The 18,325-nt window shown below is 37.8% G+C and overlaps 1 protein-coding gene across 1 annotated transcript; it reads right to left on the reverse strand.

Annotated features, from left to right (window-relative positions):
- Positions 1–1,384: 1,384 nt before the first annotated feature.
- On the reverse strand, positions 1,385–1,762 carry LOC124569461. The gene has a single exon (XM_047131071.1). The coding sequence runs from the start codon at positions 1,760–1,762 to the stop codon at positions 1,385–1,387; it is 378 nt and encodes a 125-aa protein (XP_046987027.1).
- Positions 1,763–18,325: the final 16,563 nt, after the last annotated feature.

An 18,325-nucleotide genomic window follows, 5' to 3' on the forward strand; every position in this document is an offset into this window, starting at 1 on the left:
ATCGGGAGGTGTAATTAATAATCAAATAAGTACGCATTTTTAAAGTTCCTTTCATTGTACATTAAAAAAAAAAAACATTAGTAAAGTATTGTGCAAACCCCAGGTGATCATCGATTTGTGAACATATTCACAACGAGTGGGGTGAAACTTATCATAGAAACAGGCAAGACATAAACAGGTGTCTCACCATATGCAACACACGAACGAAATCTCGCCGCAATGCTCATGGGAAACATATCTGATTCAGATTGCAAAATGTACCGCCTGATTGAGAGAGGTGAAGGAAGGTATTCCTATCATTTGAATATTGTCAGATGGACCAAAGAAAATATCGGATGAAAAAAAAAAAAGCCATGACTAAGAACACGAACGAACCAGCAGTTTGGTGGTCTGACACCTTGAATGCCGTCTTCGCCTGGCTAGATGGGTAGACCGAAGGTAGCATTCCGAATGCAGTGACAGCGGCGCTCGACAGAGATACGCGACAGAGACAAGTATCGCCTGCGATAATGACACTCTTAGTTTATATTATTTCGTATGTGAGCTCGTATGCAGGGCGCGATAAGAGTCGCGCTGTAGATCATATCCGTATCTGTCGCGCATGAAACGGTCGAGACTGGTGCTCCCAAACCAGTGGTGTCGCGTGTCGCCGAGCGTAATGGCTTTTACTAGCGAACAAAACGAAAATTGATCGAATTGGTCTGTGTCAACCCCCAACTATATGACTTCAAATTACATGCATACAAAAATACCCTAAAGGACAGTATATGGAAAGATACAGGGAAGGAGTTCTATAAAAACAGTGATCATTATTTTTATATCTACCCACTTTATTTGCCGTTTACTCGCATTTACGTAAGTATGTATAAGCATGATATATAATTCAATAATTTTCGTAAATATCGAAATATATAGATATCTTTATATATGTTTAGTTGTAGCTAGTATTCAAATTAACTAGAAAAGTTCAGCGAATGTCAATTACGGTTATTTGTACCATTATCTTAGCATGATACTCTGCCCAGTGTACTGTTTAAACTTATCTCTCGTCTCAAATCCGACATTGTTTGAAAAACCTCCGTTATGTGCCAATTCAAACAGACTTGTTGACTGAGTCGGTGTTTCAATCGATAGAAGGGAGTTGGTTGACCTTCAAGACAAGCATCCCGCGGAATATTATGTAGGCAACAAGCTGTTATAATCAGGTCATCAACTGATTCTGGTAAAACTGCAGCTGTTGTATAAAACACTCTAAATATTTGAGACGACGACCCAAAGACGTATTCTGCTACTCGAAGAGCATGACACAAACGATATTTAAAAATTTCTTCATCCCGATCTAGTCGTGCAACTCTTCGAGGGTATGGCTTCATCAGTTAATTACTCAGTGCAAATGCTTCATCACCTGGTATGAAGTGCTCCATAAAATATCACTGTTTGGAAGGCATTTAGATACAGGGAAATTAAAGTTGTTCTTGGCAATCTTTTTCCCCATCTCGAATTTTTGAAAAATATGGCTGTCACGTTCTTTGCCATTAGAGTCCATATCTACAACAATGAATTTGTAATTGACGTACACTATTGCAAGGAGAACGATGGAAAAGTAATTTTTGTAATTGAAAAAAAAAAGACATCTGCTGTTTTTTGGTTCTTTTATGAGCACATGTTTGCCATCCATACTATCCATACAGTTTGGTGTATTCCATTTCCGCCAGAAATCTTGTTCAACGTGCTTAAAAGTATTTTCATTTGGCGAGGGCATAGCTATTATCATACGTTTTTTTTCTCAGTACATTCAAAACTTTCCTAACGATCCAAGAGATGTAGCGGTCAGATATGCGATAAGCGTAGTACAAAGATTTATAATGTCCCGTGATCTTCGTTGTGACTGTTTCAATGAAGTATTTGGCCCTTCGTTGAAAAAATATTTGCTTGAGATGAACCTGCCATTCCATGTCTTGCCTGTTACAGACAACATTCCTTCCTATTTTCCAGGTTTACAAGACCACATCCTTGAAGAACTTCTGTTCATGAAGATCAAGTTTCTGCCTCCCAACACCAGTCCGTCACTCCAGCCTATGGGCCAGCAGATTAATTCTAACTTTAAGAAGCTCTACACTAAGGCACTCTTCGAGTATTGCCTTGAGCTGACCGAAGCTACCAGTCTCACTCCCAGAAAGTTTTGGGAACAGCGCTTCAACATCGTTGCCTGCGTGAAGATGATCGAAAAGGCATGGGAAGGGGCTACCGAGAGAACTCTCACTTCTGCTTCGAAGAAGCTTTGGTCGGAGTGCGTCGTCGAATGTGACTCTGACGCATTTGAGTCAGTACATGTGGAGCCTGTAGTAAACGAGATCGTGTCTTTGGCCAAGAGCATTGGATAACAATGATATTGATGAGCATGTGGAAGACCACAGTCAAGAAATGACCACCGAAGAGCTAGTGGAGTTGCAGTTGTGTTTTGTACCAGGAAGTTGTGGAGAGAGGTTCTTCAGGGGAGATGAAGGAGGTAACAGCAAAGCAGCAATCTTCTGGCACAATAAGAGAAATGCTGAAAGCATAGGCATAGGTAGCATCATACATTGCAAAACATCACCCTAATAAGACAGTGTATACGAACGCTAGAAATTTAGCTGCCGGTAATGCTGTGTCTCATTTTCGCCAGGTGTTGAAAGGTCAGCAGAAACAAATGACTATAGATAGTTTCCTAGTAAAAAAGAATTAGTTATGGATCTTGAATAATAAAATACATAAAACTGTATGTATATTTTTTTTAATAAATGGCATAAGATAAACATTTTAGTACTTTCTGTGTGGAACGCATTATCGCATTGTACACTAACCTGTATGGGATGAATTGTTTCGCTTAACGAGTGTTTCGCACTACGACCAAGATTCTGGAATGAATTGTGCTCACTACACGAGGTTCCACTGTATTATGTTTTCATCATTTCCTTGGGAGTGATCACATTCGCATAGATACGAACACATACATCAGGTAAGGAGGCATACTTCACTCGCTCACCGGGCGTACAAATTACTTGCGTCGAGAAGAGATCCTTACCATACGATACACGTAATGCCACTGATGGCGTGCTTTGTCATCAAACGTTTGCGGTTCCCACTCGAAGGCCACTTTCTTTCGGCTGCTAATAGAGTAGTTGTGCAGAATCAACTGTCATTAAATATCCCTTACCTTACACCTCGCTGTTGCAAACGGACGTTACACCACGACACACGCACAAATCCTACGACGGAGGTTGAAACACGACTGGCTCGTTTGGCAATCCAATACCGTGACCACTTAACCACGACGGCGTTACTAATTTTGGCTGCTCCATGTTGCTTATCCTTGGACTCTTCACTCTTTTTATTTTTCTTTTTTTTTTCACAGTCCATTACACCTACCTGTTTTCATGCTTGATCTGTGTTCAGTTTCTGACGGGCTGTCCACTGCGCCCTCTTACCACTAAAACAGAGGGGGATGCGATAGGAAGTTTCCCTTATTAGCAAGATCTTTCTTGTGGCTGCTTCGAAACCCGACTCACCTATATAGGTATACACATTTTGTCCTAAGTTTTCCGCAACATATCTCTGCTATTAACGCATGTGGCTTTCGGCTGTAGATAGACAGAACACCGTGAGAAATATGTCCACGTTGAAAATTTAGATTCCTACCTGTTTCGTATATTCAGCATTGGTAGACACAGCAGAATATTTCTATCTTTATGAATTTAATGTGAGATATGTCTCCAGTTATAGTATTTCTACAATTATTCTTTAAGGCTGCTAATTTAAGAGAACCCTGGATTTCACATTCACAACATCTCTCACTCAGCGGACCCTGCACGATGAGCTTTCCACTCATTGAATTTTCATTAATAAGGAGGGTTGCGAAGGGATGCGAATTTTCCCCTCAACGATCCAACCGTAATTCAGCACACATAAAATTCATGACTGTGATGTCCAATACTAGTAAGTATCTTTCGTTCAGGAGCAGAGTCTCAGTTATAAACATTGTGCCTGTGCATACAATGTCGAGGGTCTGCGTTCAGATTAGGAAGCTTTTCCAGTATGTAGTTATTTGACCTTATAAATTACACCTACTATTGTGTTTGGTATTAACAAATGCATACCATATGTGCCCTGAAGGCTCTGTTTAAGGACATTCTTTACGTTGAAATATGATGTGTCCATGGAGCACATTGACATTATGATTCGTAGCTACATTTTCTCGATAGCAATGATGGTCTGCTCAGAACATCTGCACATAACCAGATTTTCCATTGCCAGTGGGGAGTGAAGTAAGAACAACCTCATTCAGTGTGTGAAAAGTGTATTTTGGTAACTCATCCAACAGTTCTCACAGGAATTATGTGAGTCATCAGATGAAAGGATTGAGTCGATTTTTAGATATAATATTCCCTCAATTGGTTATTGGACACATAATATATGTATTTCTGTATATCAACTACACAGAAGTAGTGGGACAAGCTATGTTCTGGCGGATTTTGTTACTTCGGATGCCTACATCAGGGACACGTATGCACTCAGGGGCAAACCTCTTGTTCTCCTTTGATTGATAGATCCTTAACCTATTGTTCTGCTAAAAAGATCGTTCACTTTGTGTGACATGTTCTTAACCTATCGTTCCCCCATCCCCTCACCCGCCCACACCCTAAGGAAACCTCCCCACTCGCTGCTACAGGTACACTTCCAGATCTGAGTTATTGGAATAGCCCCTCTCACACTTAACAATTTGATTGACTACTTAATTAATTTCATAAATTAAGTAACCTCTCCCACTTGGGAAAACCCCTCCCCACCCACCCTGGCGTGATCGGTCATTTGGAGGAAATTCGATTGTAGTGTATGAAATATTGTTTAAACAATTTAGACAGTGTAAAGAATATTGTTAAGTTATTTATGGCAGTGTATGTGACATATTTTATTTATTTAGTTAAGGAATTTGTCTGGAAATTGATTGCTGAGTATGGAATATTGTTTATACAGGGTGTTACAAATAGGTACGGCCAAACTTTCAGGAAACATTCCTCACACACAAATAACAAAAAGATGTTATGTGGACATGTGTCTGGAAACGCTTAATTGCCATGTTAGAGCTCATTTTAGTTTTGTCAGTATGTACTATACTTCCTCGATTCACCGTGATCAAATTGTAAATTTTCACAATCAACATGTGTGGGCTGATGAGAATCCGCACGCAATTGTGCAATCACGTCATCAACACATTTTCTGTGAACGTTTGGGCAGGCAATGTTGGTTATGTCTGGATTGGGCCCCATGTTCTTCCACCTACGCTCAATGGAGCAAGTTATCATGATTTCATACGGGATACTCTTACTGTGCTGCTAGAACATGTGCCTTTACAAGTACGACACAACATGTGGTTCATGCACGATGGAGCTCCTGCAAATTTCAGTCGAAGTGTTCGTACACTTCTCAACAACAGATTCGGTAACCGATGGATTGGTAGATGCAGTTCCATGGCCTCCATGCTCTCCTGACCTCAACCCTCTTGACTTTCATTTATGGGGGCATTTCAAAGCTCTTGTCTACGCAACCCCGGTACTCTTTGTGCTCGCATTGTGGACGGCTGTGATACAATACGCCATTCTCCAGGGCTGCATCAGGGATTCAATGCGACAGAGGACATTTTGAACATTTCCTGTAACAAAGTGTTTGAAGTCACACTGATACGTTCTGTTGCTGCGTGTTTCCATTCCATGATTAATGTGATTTGAAGAGAAGTAATAAAATGAGCTCTAACATGGAAAGTAAGCGTTTCCGGACACATGTCCACATAACATATTTTCTTTCTTTGTGTGTGGGGAATGTTTCCTGAAAGTTTGGCCGTACCTTTTTGTAACACCCTATATAAACTATTTAGGGGATTCAAGGCAGTGTATGGAACATAGTTTATATATTTTTTTAAAGAATTTTTCAGGAAATCGATCACCACCCCTGCCACACCATCCCCACCCCCTCGCCCCCTCCCCTCTCCACCTCCCCACCTGTGGAGAGGAAGGATCTCATGAAGGGAAAATCAAGGGCATATTGTTTTTGTATATAAAAATCAGTTTGTGGGGTTTGGATTTCACTTGCCCATCATGCTTTACTGTTTGGGTAGATGCAGGTCTTGTAAGAAATAATTGTATGTATATATCGTATTTTTTCCCGATTGCGCAAGGGATACCGTATTGAAACACACATTACACGTAATTAGACACAGTTAAAAATCTTTCGATCGCAAAGCACAAATTGACCGCTGTCCCCTGTCCACCGGACTCACAGAACGCTACCGCAAACGCCCCCAGGAGTCGGGATGCAACAGCGGCCCCCGCGAGGCGAATATGCGGCCGTCAGCTGCTGAATCATGCGCAGGTGTCAGTTCGCGTCCCAGAAGGATGAGATGGCAGCATCCCTTTGATATATGACACCTGAGAAATACCTGTCGAAATACGTGTTCACCCAGATACCGTTGCTGGCGCTATGATGCACAGCTGCGGGTTCAGCACTGAGAGAAATGTAACGGGACAGACCGTCCATTACTTATCAGTCCCTTCCTGCAATTCGTAAAGTGCTGCAGCAATATTTAACTGTCGCTTTTGTAGGAGCTTTCGTGATGTCTCTGCTTGCCTGCATGGAAATTCTTGCCCTAACTGTACCTGTTTACGAAAATAGCCCAGAATAACACCGAATGCATTCTTCCTGATGGGCCTAACGAGACTCCACGTGTTCCTTTTCTGGAAATCGTGACTTCCTGCTTTCAACATACTTCTCAGAAACGATGTACGTTCCCAATGCTACAATCCCTCATCATGTCTGTGCACACTTGCGTAAACACTGTTAATCATAAAAACAATTGTAGTTTTTCTTTAACATAGCTTCCGCTAAATTTTGCTTCAAGTTATTCCATTGTGCTATTACTCTCTGTGCGTTCAGTATTGTCTTCTTCTTTAAACACATTTTCCACTGTAACATGTTGCACTTCTTATGCTATTTGCTGGAATTTTGATCCTTAGCGATGAGACTTGGATCGAATGTTGTCTGAATGTTTATCCTGTGTTCAGTAGGTAACCTTAAATGGTGAGTCTTCAAGTAATTCTCAGCTTCGTCAAGTTTTTCAAGAGCTCTTGGGGGATCTAGTCTATATACTCTTCAGGTCCACAGGAATAAACACACAGACGTGAAAACAAAACTTTCTCTTTTTTCATGCCTTATAGTCATAAGAAATTACATAGAATGTTCAAAATTATTTTCATTGTGTCTGGAAGGGCCTAGCAGGGAGTACTGCATATGATACATTGGATCTTAAGCTATACAATTGTTATAAATATGCTCAAAAATTAAGCTTGGGTGTGAAATCTGCTGAAGTAATTTCTGTCATTGTTAAGGCAAGGGTACACTTTACATGACACACATCACAAATGTCAATGAGTTTAAGCTTGGGAGTTGGCACTGTGATATGTTTTTGTGCTTTTTCGACATATCTTCAGGTCTATGCTTTGAAAAACCATTTTTTGCAGCTGTATGTGGCATTGGTACCACATTCCTCTATTTTTGTGCTTCCATTTCAACAGTCTCTTCAACTGGACCTCTCCCAACTGAGGCTCAGTTTTTGTGCACAGTAGATGCTCTACCACGTGCACTATAACGTAGCAGTAGTCCAGAACACCTTTCTTTTGTAGCCCACTGACGACATGTAAGACATCCATTCTGTATTTCAGCTAGGACGTAGACAGACAGAAATTGAAGATACGAAAAAATGTTCTAATTGTCCACTCCTCTGTTTTGCTTCTAATCAAATATTAACTTTTTACTTGACCTAACATATCGACACCTCCCATATTAGTGTTGTATTGAGATACAGCACATGGTCAGTCTATTTCCACGTATTTTATTTCTCTCTTTCACACCATCATGTAAATTTATTTTCAGGTTTGAAACCAAATGTAGTTGATACTAGGTATATCCCTCTATTATCAAAACATTTATTTATGGCAATTTTACCATCCCTCCAAACCACTCAGCTGATGATTGTCTCTTCCAGTCATCTTCATAGCGGAATGTGCTAGAAACAATGTTTACTTTAGTAGCCATTTGTGCATAATAATACCTGTTGTTGTAAAATTTCATTATAGTAATTCATCAAGTAATAAGATCAAGGTAAAATATCTGTTCTGAAAATACATGACCCTGCAACAACTGTGTCACATAGATTCAACACTGCTTTCCTCCAACATTTCCTTCCATACTGACATTTGGCGTGAACAGAACACTGCTGTATTTCAGCCCATCTTTATTTTTCTTTCGTGCAGTCAATAGTTGTTGAATTGCTGTACTCAAACAAAGTTCTCTGAGTTTGTCCAAACCCTAGACCCTTGTTAAGTATTTGGTGCTCAGCACCTTTTGCATGGCATTTCACCACAAATAGTTCTGCTGTAAAAACAGAGCCCCACATCACACACTCCGCATGAATAACATCATATATAATAGGTCACGAATTCTAGATTTTGTTCCCGTTCTGTTTAGTACTTCTGTTTTCTGTGTAGTGGTATTGTTGAGATTTTGCCCATAATTTTTTCTTTTTTTTCTCACATGCACAGGAAACTTTCCATTTCCTCACTTCTGGAGTCACACATTTTGTTAAACGACACTTCAATCCTAGTTTTGAACTGTAGTACCCATACAAGAACTCACGATTAGTAATCGGACTGAAAGCGTGGACACACCAAAGAATGGCCTGACACGATGGCAAGTGACAGTAGTTATTGTTGCCTTAGGTCTGGTTGGCTCTGTTATTGCTGACTGCGGTTTAAATGTTATCTCTGGGAATTATTTATATTCATGTCATTTCGCTGTGACAAGCAATACAAGGGAATTGTCGTGTGTTTGGCCAGTATCCTACAATTTACTGTGGTGCATTGTACAAGCGTTCCACTTGTCGTATGCTCCCATAATTATCATATGAGTTGAAACAAAAAAGTCAATTTAACTTCAAATAGAACAAACGAATTACAACAAGTATTAGAATCTCTTGTGCAAAGAAGAGACAATTACACAGTATAGCAAAGACACAGTACATGCCTCATGAATTTCTTTTATACCTGAAGAATTACAAGAAGATCCTCAAAAATGTCGGAAGGATTGCTAAAACAATGGCAAATGACAAATAGATTGAAAATTCCAAACACAAATCCACAGCTATATGGGTAGTTACAAAGAATCAAACAGCAAGTGAAACTAAACAATATAAAAATATAACCTTAGGTTGTGAAGGAAAAATGATCTCTTGCCCGACAAAAATTGCAGAGGCTTTCAACAAATATTTTGCAAACATAAGTGAAGAGTTGGTGAGTGGAGTCGAAGAACGTAATAAAACAGCACTTCCATCATCCAATAGCACAAGAAATGTGTCTACATCATTGTTCCTTTCACCTTCAAACACAGAAGAAATTTTATCAGCTATAAAAACCTTGAAAACAGGGTACTCATGTGGAATTGATGGCGCACCAGATGTGATTATTAAAAAATGCTTTCTTGCCTTAGCCGATCCCTTGACACACTTGTGCAACAGCTCACTGGCATCAAGAAACTTCCCTTCATGCTTAAAAACAGCAAAACTGAAACCACTGCTCAAATCCAGAAGACGTTTCAAATTATAGGCCAATAGCCCTACTGCCTGTATTTTCAAAAGTTTTAGAAATTTTTTTTTAATAGGAGATTGGTGGCCAAACGGTTCTAGGCGCTTCAGTCCAGAATCGCGCGACTGCTATGGTCACAGGTTCGAATCCTGCCTCGGGCATGGATGTGTGTGATGTCCTTAGGTTAGCTAGGTTTAAGTAGTTCTGAGTTCTAGGGGACTGATGACCCCAGATGTTGAGTTCCATAGTGCTCAGAGCCATTGAACAATTTTTTTATTCCACTAAGAGTGCAACATTTGAATTTCTTTATAAAATCTATGGTAAACTGAATGTGAGTAGTTTGTGACAGACATAGTCTTGATTTATCCGCAGTTCTCGCCATCATTGACGATAGTGCCCTACTGCAGAAGCTTGACCAATTAGGAATTAGAGGTATATCCAATGAGTGGCTCAGGACATACATATGTGGCTGCGAACAGGTGGTTGAAGTGCAATATACTGACCATAACAAAATCACCTACTTCTATTCAGGATATCAAAATGTGAAATACTGCGTTTCTCAAGGATCAGTATTAAGGACCCGTTCTGTTTCCCTCTATGTCAATTATCTCATATACAACAGGTATTGCCAAACTACCCTCCAATTTGTAGATGATACAAGCTTCCTTATTAGTGGGAAAACAGAAGAAGAATCAAAAGACACTGCTATCCAATCAACAGCATAGAACAGTGATTCAGCTATAACAAGCTAATTATAAACAAATAAAAGACAGTAGCACTGAACTTCTAAAATCTAAAAGGAAGGCACCACCCAAACATACAAATAGAACTAAGGGACAGACCTCATAAAAGTGTTAACAGCACAAAATTACCAGGACTTTGGCTCCAGAACAACACTAAGTGGGAGGGAAAACTAAGCAAAACCTGCTAGATGATAAGGATCTTAAAAGTTGTTGCAGCAACACCAGCCTGTTAAATGTATACTTCTCCTACAAGCATTCTGTAATTAAATATGGCGTAATCTTCTGGGCCAATGCACCAACAAATATTAAACTTTTCAGGAAGCAAAGGAGAATATTAAGAATTATTGAAGGGATAAACAGTAGGAAGTCATGCAGACTCATATTCAAAAAAATTTCAAATCTTCCACTTCCTTACATTTTTATCTATGGAACGTCAGTTTCCATAAAACATTATACACATAGACAACCACATGTCTTATTAAAACTGAAGATGTACTGTATACAATATAAGACAAAAATCTGAACTTCATATGAAACAGGCGAGAAAGTCATTGTGCCAAAAAGGCATTCTACATATTGGGATAAAATTTACAATAATCTGCATAACCACATTAAATCAGTAAGTAAACTTAGTAGTTTTAAGGCTGAACTAAAGGCATATTTCACTAATCATTGCTTTTACAGTCTGACATAGTACCTAGAAACCAAACAACAAAAATAAATATGCAATATGAATATTGTACTTTGCATGTTGTCTCTACTGTTTGTTGTATATATTTAAATGTTAACTCGTTGGCTATGACGTTAAACAATAATTTCTCTGGAAGGGGATAAATTCGGCGCAATTTCTGGATGCTGTTGCCGTTATTGGCCGCGCTTCAGTATAATCAGCATTTAATCAGTCTTGTACTCACATGGGAAAAATAATCGCTATTCATGTCTACACTGTTTTTATCTCTATAATTTATTATTACGATTTACGTAAGTACCTTTTAAGTATTTTCTGTTCATGCTAGATTTAATGAAACGTATTTAGTTGAACAGTACCATTATTCAAACAGTACGATGCAAATGCAAACTTTTGCAAAGTGACTGGGAAACCACTTCTCACAAGATTTTTTTTTTTGTATTTATTCCCTAATAATGGCACATGCAATTTAAATTATTCCAGGCACAGAATGAAATCAACAACAAGTTACGAAGCATTGCTCACTGAGAGCTGTAATCCAAAAAGAAAGGCTTAAATTTATCGCTTAGAAATTATGTAAGTAAATTACTATCAGTGAAACACGTTACTGCAAAAATTCAAAGCTATGAATGATTTTTTAAAATTTTTCTTCTCAATTTTTCATGACCTATTCTACATCCTTATTCGTTTGATCATTATGATAAAAAATTTTAGTTTAGGCCTAAGCTACGGAAATTATGATAATTTTGCCCTCATATTGGTACCGTATCGAAAATCTGAGGGAATCCATCTAGTTTTTGTTCCACGTCTGTTGTAATTTCATTTAATTGCTCTGCATACTTGTACAGTACTGAAAACTGCAAATTATGTAAACTTTATATTTTTGATGCACAGTACTGTTGTTTATGCTGACCCTCTTGAGATATGCTAGAGTCATTGCAGAAATAGGAACTCAAATTTTTCAATTTATGAAAAAAGTAGTACATAGAACATAATTCCGTTTCACCTGTAAACTGAAGTATATTATAAGGCAGTGGTGCCGCTCGATTGTATAAACGGAGTATTGTGGTCAACAGGTAATGCAGCTTGTAACGTTTAAAGAAAGGTTGAGGAGAACTGGGGTAGACTGAAGACTTCTTTAGTAAAGAACTGACGCTGTCATGGCTGCCATTTAAGTTTCATAATAGTTCCTACAGTGACTCCTGGTTGGACTTTTTGTTTTACACGCCATAAAGTAATCGATATTGAGCGTAAATAGTGCAAATTTGTGAGCGATTTGCAAATATAAATTTTAATAAACTAGTAGAAAAATGAATATTGCTGATAGGGGTAAAAACATAATTTCATTAATAGAAACCATTCTGAAAATTGTAGCGGTCACAATGGAAAGATACAACAACAATTGAAATGAAAGAAAAACATTTATGTGTAATGACGATCAGCGTGTACGTATAATAATAATAATTCTGTTCCTCCACATACTATGCCTGCTGTACATTTTTCCATATTATGTTTCACGTCAGTTCTTTTATTCACTACCGTAAAGTGGAATCACTTTGCCCCACTTTTGAACAGTTCTTCAAACAAATTCATGTACTGTATCGTTGTTTTGTAAAATAGCTTTTGAAATTGAGGAAGGTGTATGCTAGAGCAACGTAAAAACCATCTAGTAACGTAGAAAGACGTGACAGATTAATTTTTGAAATTTTGTAATGTTTTACAAGTTGGAGTAAAGTAGGCCCTGTGTTGGATTTCTTTGCTCCACGTAATATAACCATTATTGTAAGACAGGATGGTAGTTTGGGGCAATGTTACTCTTTTCAAAATTTATTTTTCTACCTTATAGGACAATAGTAAACCACCATTGGTGAAGTTTTTGGTTTGAAACGGAAAAATAATAAAAAAAGCAGTGTAGTGCCCCTTTTTTCGTTCAAGATGTAAAAAGGTTTCAAAAGTGAACAGAATTTAGTGTTTTTTTGCTATCAAACAAGAGGCCAGTGTTTCATTAGGTATTCAGGTGTGTCCAAATCTCAGTAACTACACCAGGAAAATATTTTCCATAAATTCATCACCATTGGCCAACTATGGCACTGAAAAAATACTGCTTTCATTCAAACGCTTTGAAAGGTTTACACCTTCAATTAAATTCTTCCATTTGTGAAAAAGTGTATCTTTAGTTAAAGGTAAGTTCCAATTATGAAAAGATGGCGTCATGATATTTGTGGTTGCACCATCTTTGCTGCTAAAACTTCCATTAACAAGATGGTAATATTCATTTTCATACTGTATAATTACAAACGCACCAGTCTGCTTGCTGATTGGCTTTAACTTTTCCTATGATTCTGATAGAGGCACTTCATTCTCTATGCACTCCCACTTAATTTGTTCTCTTTGTTTCCCAATCTTCTTCCAAACTTCCATCAAGAATTTGTTCTATAAGCACATCATCAGCACTGTTTAGATGTTTCTTTTCTTAGGTTGTTTACTAGTACCTGTTTCTGTTGGAGAAGCATTATGTGACATTTCAAGCAAACACCATTTCTTATGGATTCCAGGCATTATATCACATGCCCTGTCATCCATTTACACAAAGCAACATTAATCTCTTAGCATTACTAATTTTCATCATAACAAGATTCGTCCCAATCTGAATTAGGTCTAAAACAACTTTATCAATGGTACAAAGTTGCCTCATTTTTTTTTTTCACCGCTGCTTTAGATTCTACAGCCATAAGTAATGTGTTGATTGTGACTCTGTGAGTGTGATATGATTTAGACAATGGAATTTCTGTACATAAATGCATGTTATTTTTCTTCATTTTCAGTAGTTTTCCAGTACCGAAATACCACTTTATCCATACAAAAATTATCTAAATAGTTCAATAGTACAGTTGTACAGATGTGGTTAAAGGAAAATATTGATGATAGCGAGTGACAAAATAATTCCAACATATCAAATAGTAGAAACTGTTAATTGCAGGACAGAATCAAAACCATTCCCAAATGTTCATTAGAATAGGTGTTAGGCAGGACTGAATCTTTTTTTAAAAGATGGAGAGAAGCTACCCCTGCAGAGACAAAGAAGTCCTGCTGTGCACTAGTCTTTCCTTATGTGTACTATTCTATTTGTTACTCTTCTTTTACCCTTGATACATAACATGCTTATTGTATTTCCTAAGATTTATATCACTTGGAGCATTTAAAGTTATGTAGTTATGTTACTACTATAGCATTAATTCTCATGTACCAGTACTGATATTTTTTTTAACTGAAGTAGCTCGTTTTAATAAATACTACTATGATGAATGAAAAAGTTTAATCCTACTGGTAGGAGAAATCAAAGATATTTTACAATAATTCTGAAATTGTTGGGAAAACGATATCAGTACCACAACATAAATAATGTACTGTATTTGAGAAAAAGACTCATTTAGTATGCAAATTTAACAAATACACCTTGTATTAATATCAGAAGTTTTTATTTTATGCATTTACATTGTTTTGCTTGGTACCTCTCTTAAAGTAAAGCACAGACTGTAAAAAACACTAGTTATATGCAATACGTTTTCGACAGACAAGTATTACATTACTGTAATTATAAAGTGTTTTAGGGATCCATTAAATGTCAACTGTGCAGCCTACATCAGTATTTCTTTGGTGGAAAATTATGTGTCATTTAATGACCTATCCTTCATACAGTGACTTACTGTGCCAATTATCAGAATTATTAAAATGGTGAATATGGTAGGGGAGATTGCAGTTAGCTGAACCTCAGGTTAACTGGACCATCACATTAATTAACAATTTAAGAGGGAAATTTATTTTTTCATACCATAAAGTTGCTTCCTTGTGTTGGAAGTTCCATCTGACTGGGAATACCATTTTAACTCATATGGTTGCTGTATGTTAGCTAAATTCACAGATGTATTTAAAAATGTGAAATTGTTTTTCACATCTATTAATTTTCCTAAATTTCAAACAGCAATAATGCACGATTCTGTTTCTTCGAGTTAAATTCTCTGTTTATTACTTTGTAATAACACCATAAAATGTAAGATTTGCATGGAGCCTTTTTCACACTATTTTGAAGATTTTTGGCAAGGTAAAGGTGAGGTTACTGAGCCAATAAAATCTGGGGTTAGGTGGACTGGTTCAGTTAACATATGAGTATAATGAGCAACTTAATAGAAAATCCTGCTAAATCACCCAGAATTACCATATAAGACATTGCAGCCTTGTAGGGTTAACGTAATTTTTGGCTTTTATTGTTTCCACCATCCTGAAAAGCTTTCGTATTAGCAATATTAAATCTTTCAGGTCAAACATATTTACTTTCCTGGATTTTTTTGTCATCAAATGCAATGGACAGACCTCCACTAATTCAGCAATAACTGCCTATGACTCACTAGCAGGAGCCTGGCAGTTGGAAACGTGGAGAATATCGGACATCGGGCAAAATCAGCAGCCAGAAATTACAGAATCTGTGCAAGTTTGCCCATGTTATAAGACTGGTGCAAGGAAAACATCAAGAGGTAAAAATTAAAGATAATCAACTGTCTTTACCAGTACATCCAGTTAACCAATAATGAGATACTGCAGCAAAAGACAGAAGCTCAAAATATTTGCCAAGAAAACATACATTCAATGAAGTAAAGCCTTAGCTCGAATGCCCAGTATTGGAAGAGAGCAGCAGCAGCTCTCAAGATAATGACTGTGTCCAGTACATTGATTTCTCTGATACTGACATGTCCAGAATTGGTGATGAAAATGATTACCTTTGTTACCAGTTCTGTGTCATTCACCAGCCATGGCTGGACAGACAGAGTCAAGTTTACAATAACATTACCAGTACTGCAATAAAATTAACAAAATACTGCATTTAAAACTGCAATGTTTAAGTGGGTACTATAAAAAATAAATTTAAGAATTAGATTACAATACAAATTACAACAATAAGTTGTTTATTTAGTAAAATGACAGAGTTGATGCTGTTTTCATTAGCACTGAGTTGCAGCTCGGGTAGACACTGTTCTATCAGTGGAGAAGTATTTTTATTTACTGTAAAAATGTCGCTATTTGTGCATACACTAAGTTTAAGTTCTAAATTGTTCAATTGGTAATGACTGAATATCTTTAGGTAGAACATTAAATACTTTTATGACCACCACTGGGAAGTTGTTCTGCATCTAGTTAATTGACAACTTGGTCTGTGTATACTGTCTTTACAGTGAGTGCTGTGTTGATGAACTTCATTTCTCTTTCTGTACATCTCGTGATATGTCTTTGTGTGAACAACAAAACTGAAAATTTATTTTCTGAAAACAGTTGGAGTTCCGATTCTGGAAAAAATTTGTTTGCAATGGTCATTTTGTTTTACTTGAGACAATGATCCTCATTGCTTTCTTTAGTAACAAAAGCTCATTCTTGCAGTCTGCAGAATGGCCGCACGGTAACAGCCCATAGCTAATGTGGCTGTGGAACATTGCATAGTACACTGCTAGTAGGTACTGTTGTGAAAGGGCACTTTTTAATTTCTTCAGCAGGTACAGAACCCACAAGAGTTTGAAATATATGTTCGATGTGGTGTTGCCAGGTTAACTTGGTGTCAAAGAGAAAGCCCAGAAGCTTAACAGCTGCTTTGGCACCCAGTGCTCCAGTATCACTTAGTCTGTATATCAGACTCTGCATCTTGTCTTCACTAATTTTCATCTTCTTCATGATGAACCAGGTCTTGGCCTAGTTGAGTAGGTCATCTACTTGATGAATAGCTTGAAATACATTCCCCCCTTTTGTGGACAAAGTCGTGCCATCTGCAACCTGTTAGGTGTGTCCATTGGAGCCTATGTCATTAATAAAAATTGGGAACAATTGGGGACCTATTACTGAAACAGTGAAGAAGGAAACTTCATTGTAGTCAGAGTAGAACAGAAATCTGACATGAGTGGTCACTAACATGTTGCTCAAGTCTAAAGTATATGATGATGGCTGTGAAGTGAAACTTTTGTTAGTGTTGTTTCTACTACAAAATTTGAAACTGTAGGGGAAGAAGGTATCTTTTGTTGCTTGAAATCAAATAACTGCCATACTACCCAATCGAATACATGGAACTGTTGTTGCTTGAAATTTAGTAATTGTCATACTACCCAATCCAATACATGGCACTAAGGTTTGCTATGAAAACATGATTTGTTTCTAGCTTGATGTCACTAAGTTCATTGTGCACTAGCTTTGTTGTTTCCATAATTTTTATTTTTTTATGTAAGTATCAAGATGTATCTAGCATTGTTAGTAATGATGTCACAATAATTTTTTCACATAGGGCCCTGTAATTAATTTACTTAACTGGCCAAACATAGGGTCAAAGCTCTTTTCCAGCTCTGTAAAATTTGTGTGAAAGGATGCAAAAATCCCTGTAATTTTCGTGAATGTGGTCCTCCATATTCATGAATAAAAGTTTTTAAAAGACCCATTCTTTAAGTAAGATTTCGAAGGAGGTTGTATAAGGAAAGTCTTACATCCTTTCCAGGTCAAATGTTTGCTCCCACACATCCCTGGCATTAAAGGCATACATATTTGTTCAGATGCAGACCCTTCACAGTCACAGCCCTCACCGGACATCGTTACCCTACCATCCTAGTTCAGAAGCAGATTTCCTGGGCCATCACATCCAATCCTGGTATCACTCATCCCTCCAAAAAACAACCCAGGAGTATACCTTTTGTCCTTCAGTATCGTCCTGGTCTTGAATGTATTAATCAGCAGCTTTGACAATGCTACAACTTCCTAAAATCGTGCCCTGAAATTGGGTCCATTCTGCCTGACATTTTTCCCATCACACCTACAATAGCTTTTCATCAGCCTCCCATCCCCACCCTCCACTCCCTCTAAGCACCGAAATCTCCTGTTCAGGCCTCATGCTATTTCTGAACATGTTTTCTTACACTATGGTCCCTACCTCTGTCACCATCCCCAATGTAAGACTTGCCCCCTGCACCCTCTTATCACCACCTATACTACCTCTGCAACTGGCAAAAAATGTACTATCAAAATACCAGTATGTATCTGTGCTTCTGATATGACATATGTAGTGTACCAACTGTTATGTTAACACTGTTAAGCCTCTTACATTGGTATGACTATCACCAATGTAACAGTCAAGATAAATGAACTTAGACAGAGGGTTTATGCTGGCAACACACAATATCATGAGACAGAGCATGCTCTAC

This window comes from Schistocerca americana, unplaced genomic scaffold (genome assembly GCF_021461395.2).
Source record: "Schistocerca americana isolate TAMUIC-IGC-003095 unplaced genomic scaffold, iqSchAmer2.1 HiC_scaffold_15, whole genome shotgun sequence".
Lineage (NCBI taxonomy): Eukaryota > Metazoa > Arthropoda > Insecta > Orthoptera > Acrididae > Schistocerca > Schistocerca americana.